This window comes from Sinocyclocheilus anshuiensis, unplaced genomic scaffold (genome assembly GCF_001515605.1).
Source record: "Sinocyclocheilus anshuiensis isolate Anshui unplaced genomic scaffold, SAMN03320099.WGS_v1.1 scaffold1184, whole genome shotgun sequence".
Classification (NCBI taxonomy): domain Eukaryota; kingdom Metazoa; phylum Chordata; class Actinopteri; order Cypriniformes; family Cyprinidae; genus Sinocyclocheilus; species Sinocyclocheilus anshuiensis.
The window spans coordinates 1,208,541-1,222,188 of NW_015547647.1; the positions used below are offsets into that span (position 1 = coordinate 1,208,541).

At 37.3% G+C, this 13,648-nt stretch overlaps 1 protein-coding gene across 1 annotated transcript in view; it reads left to right on the forward strand.

Moving 5' to 3' along the window:
• LOC107701925 (probable E3 ubiquitin-protein ligase HERC1) overlaps nucleotides 1–13,648 on the forward strand; it is a 75,619-nt gene that overhangs the window by 41,588 nt on the left and 20,383 nt on the right. The window contains 14 exon segments of the mRNA XM_016504079.1: nucleotides 652–1,436; nucleotides 3,653–3,854; nucleotides 4,446–4,603; nucleotides 5,597–5,680; nucleotides 6,682–6,889; nucleotides 7,186–7,313; nucleotides 7,417–7,625; nucleotides 9,919–10,187; nucleotides 10,264–10,316; nucleotides 10,398–10,595; nucleotides 10,686–10,860; nucleotides 11,313–11,562; nucleotides 11,733–11,949; nucleotides 13,200–13,462. Of these exon segments, the coding sequence (XP_016359565.1) occupies nucleotides 652–1,436; nucleotides 3,653–3,854; nucleotides 4,446–4,603; nucleotides 5,597–5,680; nucleotides 6,682–6,889; nucleotides 7,186–7,313; nucleotides 7,417–7,625; nucleotides 9,919–10,187; nucleotides 10,264–10,316; nucleotides 10,398–10,595; nucleotides 10,686–10,860; nucleotides 11,313–11,562; nucleotides 11,733–11,949; nucleotides 13,200–13,462 (3,199 nt within the window).

A 13,648-nucleotide genomic window follows, 5' to 3' on the forward strand; every position in this document is an offset into this window, starting at 1 on the left:
TAATACCTAGCGATTTTCGAATATATATATATATATATATATATATAATACATCAGATTTATTATATATATTATTTTTTATGTTTTTTTTTATATGCAAGACTTATACATCTAACAATATTTTATTAGTGGTTGGAAGTAAATATTGTCCCATTAATATTGCATTGATTTAGTTTTACTTCAGTGCAGTGGCCATATAAAAGACCATTTCATTTTATAAAAATGTGTTGCCGTTGTAATATGACACTTAATATTTTTTTCTCACACATTATAAATGTATGTATACATATTTATGTATATATATTTTAGGAAGGAGGTTCCTCATTTTTTGTTTTAGAGTAAAATATTGTAGTACCTTATGACTTAATGTTCTTCAGCACTGTCATTAGTTTCTATGTTCAGATGCCATTGTAATTTTTGTATATTTTGTATGTTATACCTGTCCTGTTCTTTTTGCCAGTTGCATGCGTCTTTTTTCCTTTTCGATTTCTTCACTTCCCTTTTCTTGTATTGTCTTTTGTCCCCTTCATTTTTTTCTAATCATGGTATCCTTTGCCTTTCCACTCTTTTATTTCTGTCTTGCCCCTTCCGTCTCACTCCTCTCCTCATCTTCATACTGCTTGTGACCTGCTGTGGTCCCACTAACCCAAAGCTTCCTGAATTCTTGGTCACCCAGCGACACGCCTCTCTCCTCCCTGGAGCCGTGTGATGTCCCCCAGCTGGACATGTCCCGCTGCTGTGGCCTCAAGCCATCCGTGTTGTTCGACCTCATCCTGATGACTGGCATCTTGGAAGAGCAGGAGCCTCCTTCCGGATCATCCGAAACATCTGGATTGCCACGGAATCGGATCAGCTCAGAGGGCGGCCCACGTAGCGAGCTGGAGAGACGTTTGGATGAGGACATTGCACGTATTATGATGGACGAAGAGGGAATGAGCTGTCCGGTGGATGAAGAGAGAAATAAAGTGGAAGAGAGGAGACATGAGAACCAAGATGACACGTTCAGACCCCTTGTACAGTCAAACGAGGAGCCTGCTGGCACCCCCTGTCCACCAATTCTCGCACCACAACCCAGGGTGGACTTTTTTGCTTTGGAACTACGTGCAGTCCGCATTTCCTACCTCCTCTTGGGGGCGCTAAAATCTCTGGCTGTCATTCTGAGCTGCGGGAAGTTCACTGATCTTCTCCTGGTTCCCAAATCAGATGCAGTGGTCAATGTAAGTAGCCCCGACCCAGCGAGGGCCTCTGCTGGAGGGGAGGAGAATGCCGAGCTGCGCTCTGTGTTGCAGTTTGTGGTGCGGAGCATGGTGAAGTGGGCCGTCAGACCCTGTCCGATCAAACAGGCCATGGCTTTATCAGACCTTGAGAGGGCCCAGATCATCATCTTTAAAGGAGTGTTGAGCAGACTGCATGAGGATGGAAGCAAAGAACGCAAAGGTCTGGAGCTTTTGCAACAACATGGTTTATTCAATTGTTTACTACCTTTACTGTTGAATAATAATAATTAAAGGGGTCATAAACTGCATTTTTTATTATTGTATAATGTTCTCTGAGGTTCACTTATAATGTTTGTGTGACTACATCAAAAAACCTAATGATTTAGAAGTAATAGGCTATTTTCTATCCTGTTTTTGAGCCTCTCTGCAGAACGATCTGTTTCTATAGGCGGGGCACATTCAAGAGTCGTAAGTAAACACCCACTGCTGTGATTGGATTACAGTTTCGCTTGTTAAAATAACAGATGGACGTTGCTGTGACGTACTCTGAAAACAACATGGGAAAACAACACACAGTATATGTCAAACGTTCTGGAACAGACAATGTAATAGTGGTAAAAATACGTTTACTCACACTTATGTGTTGTGACATTACTGTTGGATCCACTCTAGTCAGACTCAGCGCTGCATCATCGTTTACTTTCAGTCTCGCTGAAAAGCCTGCATCATACTGTCTTGTTGATGAATCCATAGCAAAGTAAAGCAAACAAACAAACAGTGTTTCACTGATGCAGTCTGGAGTTCTTTGCTAATTTTACACCGGACGCGAGCGGCGCAACGCGACTATCCGACAGTAAACTGATGTCCTGCTCTATTTCTGAAATACAAGCATTCACGCCGCTTCTGACCTGAAAGAGAAATTGATTCGCGACATGACACAACAGCACCCGTGTCCGATCTAGATATGTTAGGATCACAAGGAAGGCAATTCAAGGAGTATTTTTTACAACTTACACTACACAGTGTCTTGTAATGTTGTAATGTCTTCTGTATGGTTCTGTTGATACTGTGCTTGCGTCAATCTAGTATTTTGTCTCCTCTACTACAAGCGTGTATCAGTGTGCGGGGCTAAAGAGGCAGTGATGTCGAAGCAGGCATTGATCTTCTCATGCGGAGGCGGTGCTTAGCCACACTATTGCGTCATAAAGTGGCACATTCCAAAACGAGTCGTTTTCTGAACTTGGTTTCAATAAAAGCTGTTTTTAAACTAACAACAAAGTTTTGAGTTTTGAAACTTACAGGATGTTTTTAATAGTACATTGACCTCTTCTATGTCAAAAGATCAAGGGAAATTTGATTTCTCAGTTCATGACCCCTTTAAACTTTTTAACTTGACATGTAGTAGTAGTAGTAGTAGTATTAATAATAAAAATAATAATAATAATACATAAATAAAATGTTTATTTATTTGTTTATAATGATTCAATAATGTCATTTAATAATTTACTAATATAATAATTTAATTAATTTATCATTATAAATATTACTGCTGTTTATTTATTTATTTGTTATTATTAATATAATTTAACAATTTTAATAAAATGATTTAATGTATTATGATTGTTATTAATAGGCAAAAAGGCAAAAGTAAAAAAATAGCTAATAGGCAAAAGTCTGTAAAAGTAGCTAACAATAATAAAAAATAATTATTAATATCACTACTGATTTTTTAAAAATTATTTATTTATAATTTAGTAACATTTAATAATTTTAATATAGTAATTAAATATAATAAAAAGAAAGGCAAAGGTTGGTAAAAATAATACACAAAATATACAATAATAATAATCATTATCATTATATTTTTTATTATTACTATTGTTTATTTTTTAATTACTTTATTTAAATTCATAATTTAATAATTTTAATACAATTATGTAATTTGTTATTATTAATAGAAGTAGTAGTATTTAATATAGCTTAGAAAGGCAAAAGTCTGGAAAAATAGCTAATAATAATCAATTATTATTACTAGTCTTTATTTGTTTATTATTATTATTTATAAATATAATTTGCTTATTACTAACTAATTACTAACTACTAATTTCTACTTTTAATCATTTGAATATAATAATTTAATAAAATAATGAAAAGGCTAAAGTCTGTAAAAATAAGACACAAAATATACAAAAATCATCATCATCATTAGTATATTTTTTATTTACTTACTAATTAAAATATTTAGTAATTTAATTTAGTAAATTTAATATAATAATTTAATAGTAGTAGTAATATTTCATATAGCTTAGAAAGGCAAACGTCTGTATAATAGCTACTACTACTACTACTAATAATAATATAGAATTTTAATTTTAATATTTGTTTTTTGTATATTAATTAATTTGACTACTTGTTGATTTGTGTCTGTGTACATAGATTCAGGAGGGCACCCGTCCTCTCAGCCCGTGTCCAAGTCCTCCAGTTCAGTGTCGCTTTACAGCAACGGCTCTGAAGGCACTGCCATCTTCGGCCAATCAGCTTCACCCTCCACCAATGACCTCACAGCCTCGCTCCTCACCGCCCTGCAGGCTGACGGCCTGGATAACTTTAACCCTTTTCTGCCCATCAACCTGCTACAGTGAGTTTCTTTTTCATCCAAGCCCAATTATTAAAATGTAAAAAGTGTATAATAAAGGAACCTATGAATTAGTGAAGTAATTATAAAGTACTTTAAAGTAATGGTAATTTTTTGATAAACTTTGTGTAACATCTGAAATGTAATTGTTCTGGCACGTAATATGTGTATGGTTTTTTTAATAACTGTGCCATTCAATGTCAATTTGAAAGAAAGGGATATGAGACAGTGTTTCAGACTGTCTCAAACACACACACACACACACACACACACACACACACACACGGTAAACTCTCTGACATGTCTGGATGTTCACACTCCAGATCGCCATCAACTGAGACACACACTCACACACAGGTTACTGAGAGTGTGAGTGAGAATACAGGTGAGTGTGTGTAAATCCGTGACTGTGTGTGTTATAACCTTATAAACACATGCTCCTCTTAACTTCAAGTGTCTGAGTATGGCTTAATGACACGAGAGTGATTTATACCTCAACATAACACATGCTCAAGCTGAAGGTTTGCTCTAGAGCAGGTGCTAGCGGTTCTCCTGTGTCTGTGTGTGCATGTGTGTGTGGCTGGGCTCCTCTAGGCGGATGGTGCTGGCGCGTTTTCCCACATTGGCAGGTCTCGTCCACAGTCCGGTTCTGCCCCCCGGGCTCAGCCTGACGAGCTCAGCGTCCTGTGAGGGCTTCACTGAGCAACAGACCAGCTTCCTGGAGCCCTGCGGACAGACCAGGACCCCCGTGGGTAAGACGTCCAGACAAACTCTGGAATACAAGGGCGTAGTAAGTGGATGTCCTGCATGTGGCATCCATGGACACAGTTCATCTGGTCAGCGGATGATGTTCCAGCGATTTATTTAATTTGTTTTTAGAAACTTATGTCAAGACTGGTTTATGTAGCACCAGGTGGGAGAGCTTGAGAAATGTAACCCTTTAACTTAACCCTGATGCCTGTGCATGTTTTACACGTGAGTCTTGCTTTGGAACGATTTTTTGGTTTGTTACATACTGTACTCACCGATTGCAAACATTTTTTGTGCATCTTTACACCCTATTGAATGGCACCTTGAATCTCACAATAAATTACCAATTTATTTTATAAATATATTTATATTTTTTATGCACTGGGGTCCAAAACTCTGAGACTACTACTGAAAAATATTGCTTTTCAATTTTTTTTTTTTTTTTTTAAGACTTAAATTATATTTTTATATTACACTTAATATATTTAATTATATTATCAGTGTATCAGTCTGTGTGAAAGGTAAATTGAAAAATACTTAAAATTAATATATAAAAATTAATATAATTAAAGTAAAATTTCAGAATGTGTTAGTTAGTTTTTTAATAACACAAATTTGATTAGTGACTTAGAAATATTACCCTAATTTATTTATAATTTTCTGAATATTTGTAATTATATTATATTACATTTTATATGAAACTATTTCATGTAAATTTAAAAAAAATCCTGATTTTCAAAGTGGCCTCAGATATTGAACTTTATTATGTGTAAAAAAATAAAATAAAATAAGTAATGGAATTTGTAGTCCATGTGTCATTTTGTTGACCAAAAAGTTCCCTTGCCTTCTCTAGCACAGTTCTTTATTTTTTGAATGCAGATACTGTCTAAATAAATCATTTAAAAAAAATCATATTTACCTGACTGACTGCATCAGTCAGCCCAGTCCAGATACGTTTTGATGCATCACTGAATATTTTCATTTCTGTCCTTCAGAACAGCCCCAAATGTTTGTCCCAGTGCGCTTGCTTGAAATGGGCTTCTCAATGAGACACATCTACAGGGCCATGGAGGCAGCAGGTACCAGCGAGTGCTTGCAACATCTAGCCAGACTCATTCTTACCTGCTAAAGGAGACAATCATGTTACAATGTTATATGGAATTTTCAAAGATTAAGAAACCAGTGACTGCAGTGCAGTTATTCACAACTAGAAGAGATGGATAATTATGTTGAGTTTTGTACTTTTGATTATTTTTTTTTATTATTGTATTTTTTTTTCTTTTAGTCTCTAATTATTTACTGCTGATTGCTGATGATGCTGTTATTGCAGTAGATACACTCATTACACTTCCCTATGAGATCCTGCTTCAATTCACTCCTCGTTGTTCTTCCCCACTGAAACACTCAGCTGAATCATGGGAAATATTAGTGGAGCACTGCATGAAGTCTTATTTTGTGTTATGAATGCTCTGTTCACAGTTCAACAAAATCAGCTTATTTATATAAATATTTTGTATGTGTTTGTAATAATTATTTTTATTGCATATTTACACAAAAATTAAATTATATATTTTTGTATTTTTTGTTAGCAAAGCCAACTTTTAAAATAAGTCAATTATTTAGTTTTATCTATCAGAGAGATATAAATTCAGAATTCTGACTTTTTTCCTCAGAATTCAGAGTTTATATTCTGTTTTTTGTTTCTGCCACAGAAACAAAATTGACGTTTTATCTCAAAGTTCATACTTTTTTCTCGTAATTTTGAGATATAAACAGAATTGTGAGGAAAAAAGTCTGAATTGTATAATAAAATGTTGCAATTATTATCCCATGGTAGAAACAAGCTTCCATAGATTTCTAGTCCAACAAGTCTGCTTCCATTATGTTCGTTTTTAAAATAAAATGAAATATTTCAAAAGAAATTAATTAATAGAGACTGTTTATATTTGACAAATTTCAAGCATTAATCATACACCTTCAGACCAAATGGTTTTTAAGATCACGAGAAACATTCAGTCAGTCAAGTGTGTCTAAACATTTTTTTGAGTATTCTCCCTGACCTTTTTGTGACCTCTCTCAGGGGTCACTGGAGAGGTGGACTCACGCACCATCGAGGTGTTGGCGAGCTGGATGCTGGAACATCCCATCACAGAGGAGCAGCAGGCAGGAGAGGGCTCGTTTGCAGGGGGCGCCGCTGATACGCCCTCATCTGAAGGGCCAGAGACGGTCCAGTGCCCTGAGTCTCCAGCTCCTCTGACTGTACAGGAGAGTAGAGAACCCAACGAGAGGTGAATTCACACATTCTCTACATCCTAACCAGTGATAGCTGATCTCTTGCATATTAATCCAGCATATTAAGTCCTGACCAACCTTGACTGCCACTTGGCTTCGGTGTCTGCTTTCGGTACCATACTACTCTTTCTATTTCTAGTTTACAGTATGTATAGTAGCACAGTATACAAATGTCATGTTTGCAAGATCACACCGACCTACTAAATTTGCCAAACACTGTGGTATAAACAGAGCACACCACATGGGCTCATTTCCAATTATTCATTGTGTGTATTCCCGATGTGCTTTCCAGTCTGTTGGCAGGTTTGGACTTGGTGGAGAGAGAGAAATTCTTAGATGTTCACCTCACCAGGAACAGACCTCCACCTGCGCGGAGGCAGCGGTCCGGAGTAAGTCAGAGAACTTCCTTCAGGAGAGCAGGTCAGAGTCACATACAGTAACATTCAAAAGTTTGGTGTCTTTAAAAATTATTATTTTTTTATTCAGCAAGGGTGAGTTTGCTCATCTGTCTGGTTTGTTTCAGACTCCCCGTCGCCCAGTCCTGTCCCATCGCTGTACAGACAGGATGTGGGAGTGGCAGAGTGGCCAGAGCGGGCTGAAACGCACCCGTTTGCTGCTGAAGACGACTCAGAGCTGGGCTACATGGATGATCCGTACCAGGAAGAACCGTATGAGGAGCTGCTCACCCCAGAGTTCATCACCTCTGAGAGGGACACGCTGTGGATGGTAGAGGTACTGGAGACACTATCTGTCTTTCTGTCTGTCTATCGTTTGTTTTATCTGTTGTTTTTTCCTATCTATCATTTTATCTACCATTCTTTCTACCTATAGTTCTTTCGTTGGTTATATATATCGTTCTGTTGTGTTACATCTGTTTAGTCTATCTATTGTTCTATCGTTCTATCTATCGTTCTATCTATCATTCTCTCATTACGTTCTCTCGTTCTGTCTGCCTTTCGTTCTGTTGTTCTATCTATAATTCTGTCATTCCTTCTATTTATCGTTCTGTCATTTATTCTGTTTTTCTATCGTTCTATCATTCCTTCTATCTACAAACCCAATTCCAAAAAAGTTGGGACGTTTTGTAAAATGCAGTGAAATCAAGAACCTGTAACTTTTATTTAATTGACAAAAGTACAAAGAAAAGTTGGTTACACTTTATTTTAGAGTGTCCTTGTTACAGTGTATATATACATTTAAGTACTGAGTAATATTAAGTAACTACATGTACCTACTATATGGTTACGGTTAGGATGAGGGTTTGGTTTAGGGTTAGTTGCATGTAATTATGCATAATTTATTGTTATTACTATACTAAGTACATGTAACATGTGTAACAAGGACACCATAAAATAAAGTGTTACCAAAAAGATTTCCAATGTTTTCACTGACCAGCTTAAATGCATTTTGTAAATATGAACACATTTTGATGTTAATGGCTGGAACACACTCCAAAAAAGTTGGTACAGAGGCAAAATAATAGTGAAAAGGTTATAGAATATCCCAATTAAACTGTTTTGAAACAGTCCACAATAAGCCGGTGAATTAGTAATAGGTGAGGGGATCATGTTTGGGTATTAAAGGAGCATCTCAGTCTTTGCCAGCAAAGCCACTTTGTGCCAAATTTTATGAGACAAGTGTCAAATAAAACAAAAATCACATTTCTCAATGCAAAATCGCAAAGAATTTAGGTCTTTCACCAAATACCATACATAATATTGTGAAAAGATTCAAAGAATCCAGAGAAATCTCAGTCTGTGTAGGGCAAGGCAGGAAACCTTAGGTGAATGCGCATGACCTTTGAGTCCTCAAATGGCATTGCATAAGAAACCGTCATGCTGCGGTGTTAAATATAGCCACATGGGCTCAGGAGTACTTTAGAAAACCGCTGTCATTTACCACAGACTGCCGCTGCATCAATAAATGCAACTTGAATCTCTGTTACTCTAGGATAAAGCTATACATCAATTCTATGCAGTGATGCCGCAGGGTTCTCTGGGCCAGAGCTCATCTCAGATAGTCAAAAAGACAGTGGAAATGTGTGCTGTTGTCAGATGAGTCCACGTTTCAACTTGTTTCTGGGAAAAATGGATGTAGAGTTCTCAGTCCTAAAGACCAAAGGGACCATCCAGACTTTCATCAGCGACAGATGCGAAAGCAAGCGTCTGTCATGGTATGGGGGTGCAGCAGAGCAAACGGCATGGGTGACTGGAATATTTGCGACGGTACCATTGACATGGAGGCATATATTGGAATTGTACAGCAACATACAACTGCCATCATGATGACGTCTTTCATGGGAAGTCCATGGTTATTAGATCAAGACAATAGCAGGTGCTACATGCATGTGCATGTGCTACAACAGCGTACTTTTGTGGACACAGAGTGAATGTGACTGACTGGCCAGCAGATCTGTCTCCTATTGAAAATGTGTGGCCCATCATGAAAATGAGAATTAGACAATAACGACTACAGACTGATGAGCAGCTGAAATCTTGTATCAAGCAAGATTGGATAAAAATTTTGCATGCAAAACTTTAACGATATCCTCAAATTCTCAAACGATTAAACATTGTAATTAAAAGGAAAGTTGATGTGACACAGTGGTAAACATGCCTCTGTCCCAACATTTTTGGAGTGTGTTGCAGCCATCAAAATCAAAATTTGTTTATGCTTACAAAATACAATTTGGTTGGTCAGTGAAAACTTTGTAAATCTTTTCTTTGTACTTGTGTCAATTAAATTAAGGTTAAAGAGAATTAACAAATCACAGATTCTTTATTTTTATTGCATTTTACAAAATTTTTGGAATTGGGGTTGTATCTATCATATTATTTTGTCGTCTATAATTTTTTCCATCCTATTTATAATTTATTTTATCGTTTTGTGTGAATTATTTTGTTTGTTTTATTATTCTATCTGTCTGTTTTTCTTTTAATATTATTTGTCCATTTATGAATGTGTTTTTCATTTCTCTCTCGCAGTATCTCAATGTTGAGTGAACACGCGTCTCTTTTTGTCTCAGGGAAGAGAAGAGCACCCAGAGCCCAATGAGATGGTGGAGTGTGAGCTGTGTAACACTCTCACCCTGCAGTTCAACAACCACATGAAGCGTCACCACCCAGGCTGTGGTCAGAGCGCCGGTCGCCGTGGTTACCGCAGCAACGGGGCCTACGTGGACGGCTGGTTCGGAGGCGAATGCGGATCGGGCAGCCCATACTACCTCCTGTGCACTGCATGCAGGGAAAAGTACCTGTCCTCCAACCTGGGGGTTATGAGCTCCAAACAGGACAGGTGAAGATGAGGAAACAGTGAACATGTTGTAGCCATTGGCTTTTGCTGTATAACAACCCAGATGTTGTTTTTTCAGGGCAAGAGGTTTGGTGTCTGATCTAATTGGTCAATTAGATGGTACATCAGAAGGTATTTGTGCAAACTTTTAAATAACAAACACTGTGCAGTTTATTAAATGAATGCGTAATGATTTAAATGTGTCTGTATTAGATGAGTGGGATCTAGGTAACCAGGAAGACTCGGACTCAGACCGGCTTACAGGTTTGGAGGACTTTGGGATTCTTCTGAGACCTTTGGGTCTGAGTGAGAAGAAGCCCGTGCCCGACCCAATCCCCTTCACTGAACACGACCCACTCGGATCCCTCGTCAGTGGCTCGGTCAGCAGCAATAACAACCTGCTTTACAAAGGTAATGTTCTCATTTAGTTTCATATTTCCTACAAGAGCTTTCTAAAATCTCAGTAAATTAGAGCAGGTTGTCATTTGTTTCTGTGTGTAGGTGTTGTCAGCACCGAGCTGAAGAGCTCCTCGGTTCCTCTGAGTCTCGGGGAGCAGGCAGCATCCCTGCGGGAGCCCCAGGAGAGACTGTTGGCTCTAAGGAGAGTCACCTCCACCGCTCAGATCCTGCTGGCCTACAGTATGGTGATGAGAGCTCTCTCACAGACCTCCACCAGGTAACAACCACTCATTCCTGACTTCCCTCGGCACAAAATATATCATCTGCTCTGTGATCTCCTTCACATCGAATCTGACATTTCATACTGCGAAGGCTCCATCAATGTCTGTCTGACCTGCTCGGAATCTGAGCCTTGCAGAGTTCCATCATTCACTCATCAACATCATACTCATTAATCACAAATGTGTTACTCTTCCCTGGGCCATTTCATTTTATTTGACTAACTTGTCTATTCAAAATCTTTATGATGAGCCCTTCATTTTTTTTTTTTTATTCTTTTTCAATAATCTGTTTCAGATATACATAATACAGAAGAAGTTATCTGTCATTACTTTTGTTACATTGCAATGTTTTTAGGTTTCATATATGTTTGTGTATATGCATATACACATTGTTGCTGTGCAATATGATATGTCTCTTCAAAACTTTGTCTATCACTGTGTGTTTCAGTAGTTCGGTGTGTAATCAGTCCAGTGGTCTGGAGGCTTTTGGTCTGGCTGACATCCGTATCCTGGTGCGGCTGATGTGTCTGGCAGCGGGGGGGCGTGTCCACACAAGCGTGGACCAGCAGGGAGTGGGGCGTGGCTTTGTGAGCGATCGCACAGACTCCGCCTTCCTGTCCTTCCTCAGCTCAGCTATCGGCAGTTTAGTGTCCCACAGTCCTGCTGCCTACAGAGAGTTAGTGGACATCTGCACTCAGGTACGCACTCTCTCTCTCTCTCTCCTCCTTCCCATCCATCTTTCTTGTCTCCTCCGTTAATGTTTCTCACCTCATTATCCTTGCTACTTATCATTCTCTACTTTCAGTTTGTTTAATCATCCTGTCTTCTGCCTAATCATGCTGTCTCACCTGCATGTCCTTCCTCTCAGGATCTCATGGCAGCAGCTACAGGGATGAACATCAGCGCTATCACCGATCCGCAGCAGAGGGTGAGGCAAAGCTCCGTCCTCAAGGGGGCGTCACAGGAGCCAAGAGAACTAACCCCGCCCACCTTCCTGGTCACACAGAGTCTAGTGTCTCTCCTGACAGAAAAAGGTGTCCGATACCGTTATAATGTGGAAAGAAGTGAATCCAGTGAATCAAAGGGTAACAAATTTTTTTTTTTATATTTTCTAGACTAAAAAACGTACATATGTTTTAAATGTTTCAGAAACATTTTGTTTATTTTAGACCAGCGATTTCCAAACTTTGTTGTCTTCCAAAACCTCTTGGACCTGAAATATTTAATTGAAGTACATCCTGACATTTTAAGTTAATATTTCAAAAACTGAACAACGCAGTTGTTTTTTTTTATTTTTATTGCCAGTTAATGGTCACATGACATGTTGGTAAACAAATAACATATTTATAGTAAAATATGAAATATTAATACAATTTATTTTAATAATTTTCAAATTATTTAAGTGTTTACATTTTATTATTTAATAATATATCAATATTTTTTCAGATTATTTGTGTTTACATTTTATTATTTAATTGTATGTATGTATATATATATATATATATATATGTAATATATGTGTGTGTGTGTGTGTGTGTGTGTGTATATGGGAAATTTTTATAAATCCCACTGTCATGTAAATCCTGCAAGGATATTTTCTTTTTTTGATTTATTTTAAATTTGACATTTTTATTACATTTTAAGTTAATATTTATTTTAATAATAATTACAATCTTTTAACAAGACATTCGCAAATTCATGGTTCCTTTTCAGTTAATGGTCACATGACAATATTTATAGTAAAATATAAAAATGAAAGAAAAAAAAAAACGAATATGTCTCACTATCATGGAAATCCTGTAAGTCTTAGGAATTTATTTTTTTGTTATTTTAATTTAACATTTTTATTATTTCATACATTTTTTGTTTTTATTGACTTTTCATAAATATCACTGTCATGGAAATCCTGTAAGTATCAGGAAATGTATATTTTTTGCTTAAACTGTTTATTGAAGTATCAGGGAATTTTGCATATGATTACCAGGTCTGGAAAAGTCATAGAAAAATCTGAAATCATAAGGAAAGGTCTGTAGTGAATGTAAATATTTTCTAGTTATGCTTATCTCTAAAATATGTAATTGGTTAAAAGTTATTCCTTGAGAATGCAGTCTACCAAAATAATACATAAACAAACAAACAAGCAAATAATTAAATAACCAGTAATCATGAATGACTGGAAATCTTATGGAAAAGTCATGAACAGTGGTCAAAAGTTTTGGGAACCCTGCTGATTTTAATTCTAGTGACTCACTTAGGTACCCATATATCATTTTTAAATGGCAATTAATGATTTGGAATTAATTTATCCTAATTAACTTCACATGTCTTTGGACAGAAGGCGGAAGCCCTCCACCCGCAGGTCCCCCACTCTCTCAAGCGGGGATGCGGGTCGGGCCGCTGGAGCTGGCTAATGCGCTCGCTGCCTGTGCCCTGTCGGCCAGGCTGACCAGCAGACACCGACAATGGGCAGCACAACAGCTGGTCCAGGCCCTGGCAGTCTCTGAGAAAGACAACACCGCCAGACCCCAGACATACAGCGACATGGCCGGAGATCTGCGCAAGTGTCCCATCAAGAAGCTGGAAGGACATCAGAACAGGGTAAAGAGCATGTAGATACAGTAGAAACACTTAAAGAAACATGCTAGATGTCTTGCAACTAGTTAATTCATTGGTACACAGCTGCTAATAGACACAATTGGAAAATGCCTAACCAATATTTACAATATTTAAATAAAATTATGTATTTAATATATACTTTTTGTTCAACAATTATTTATGATTTCT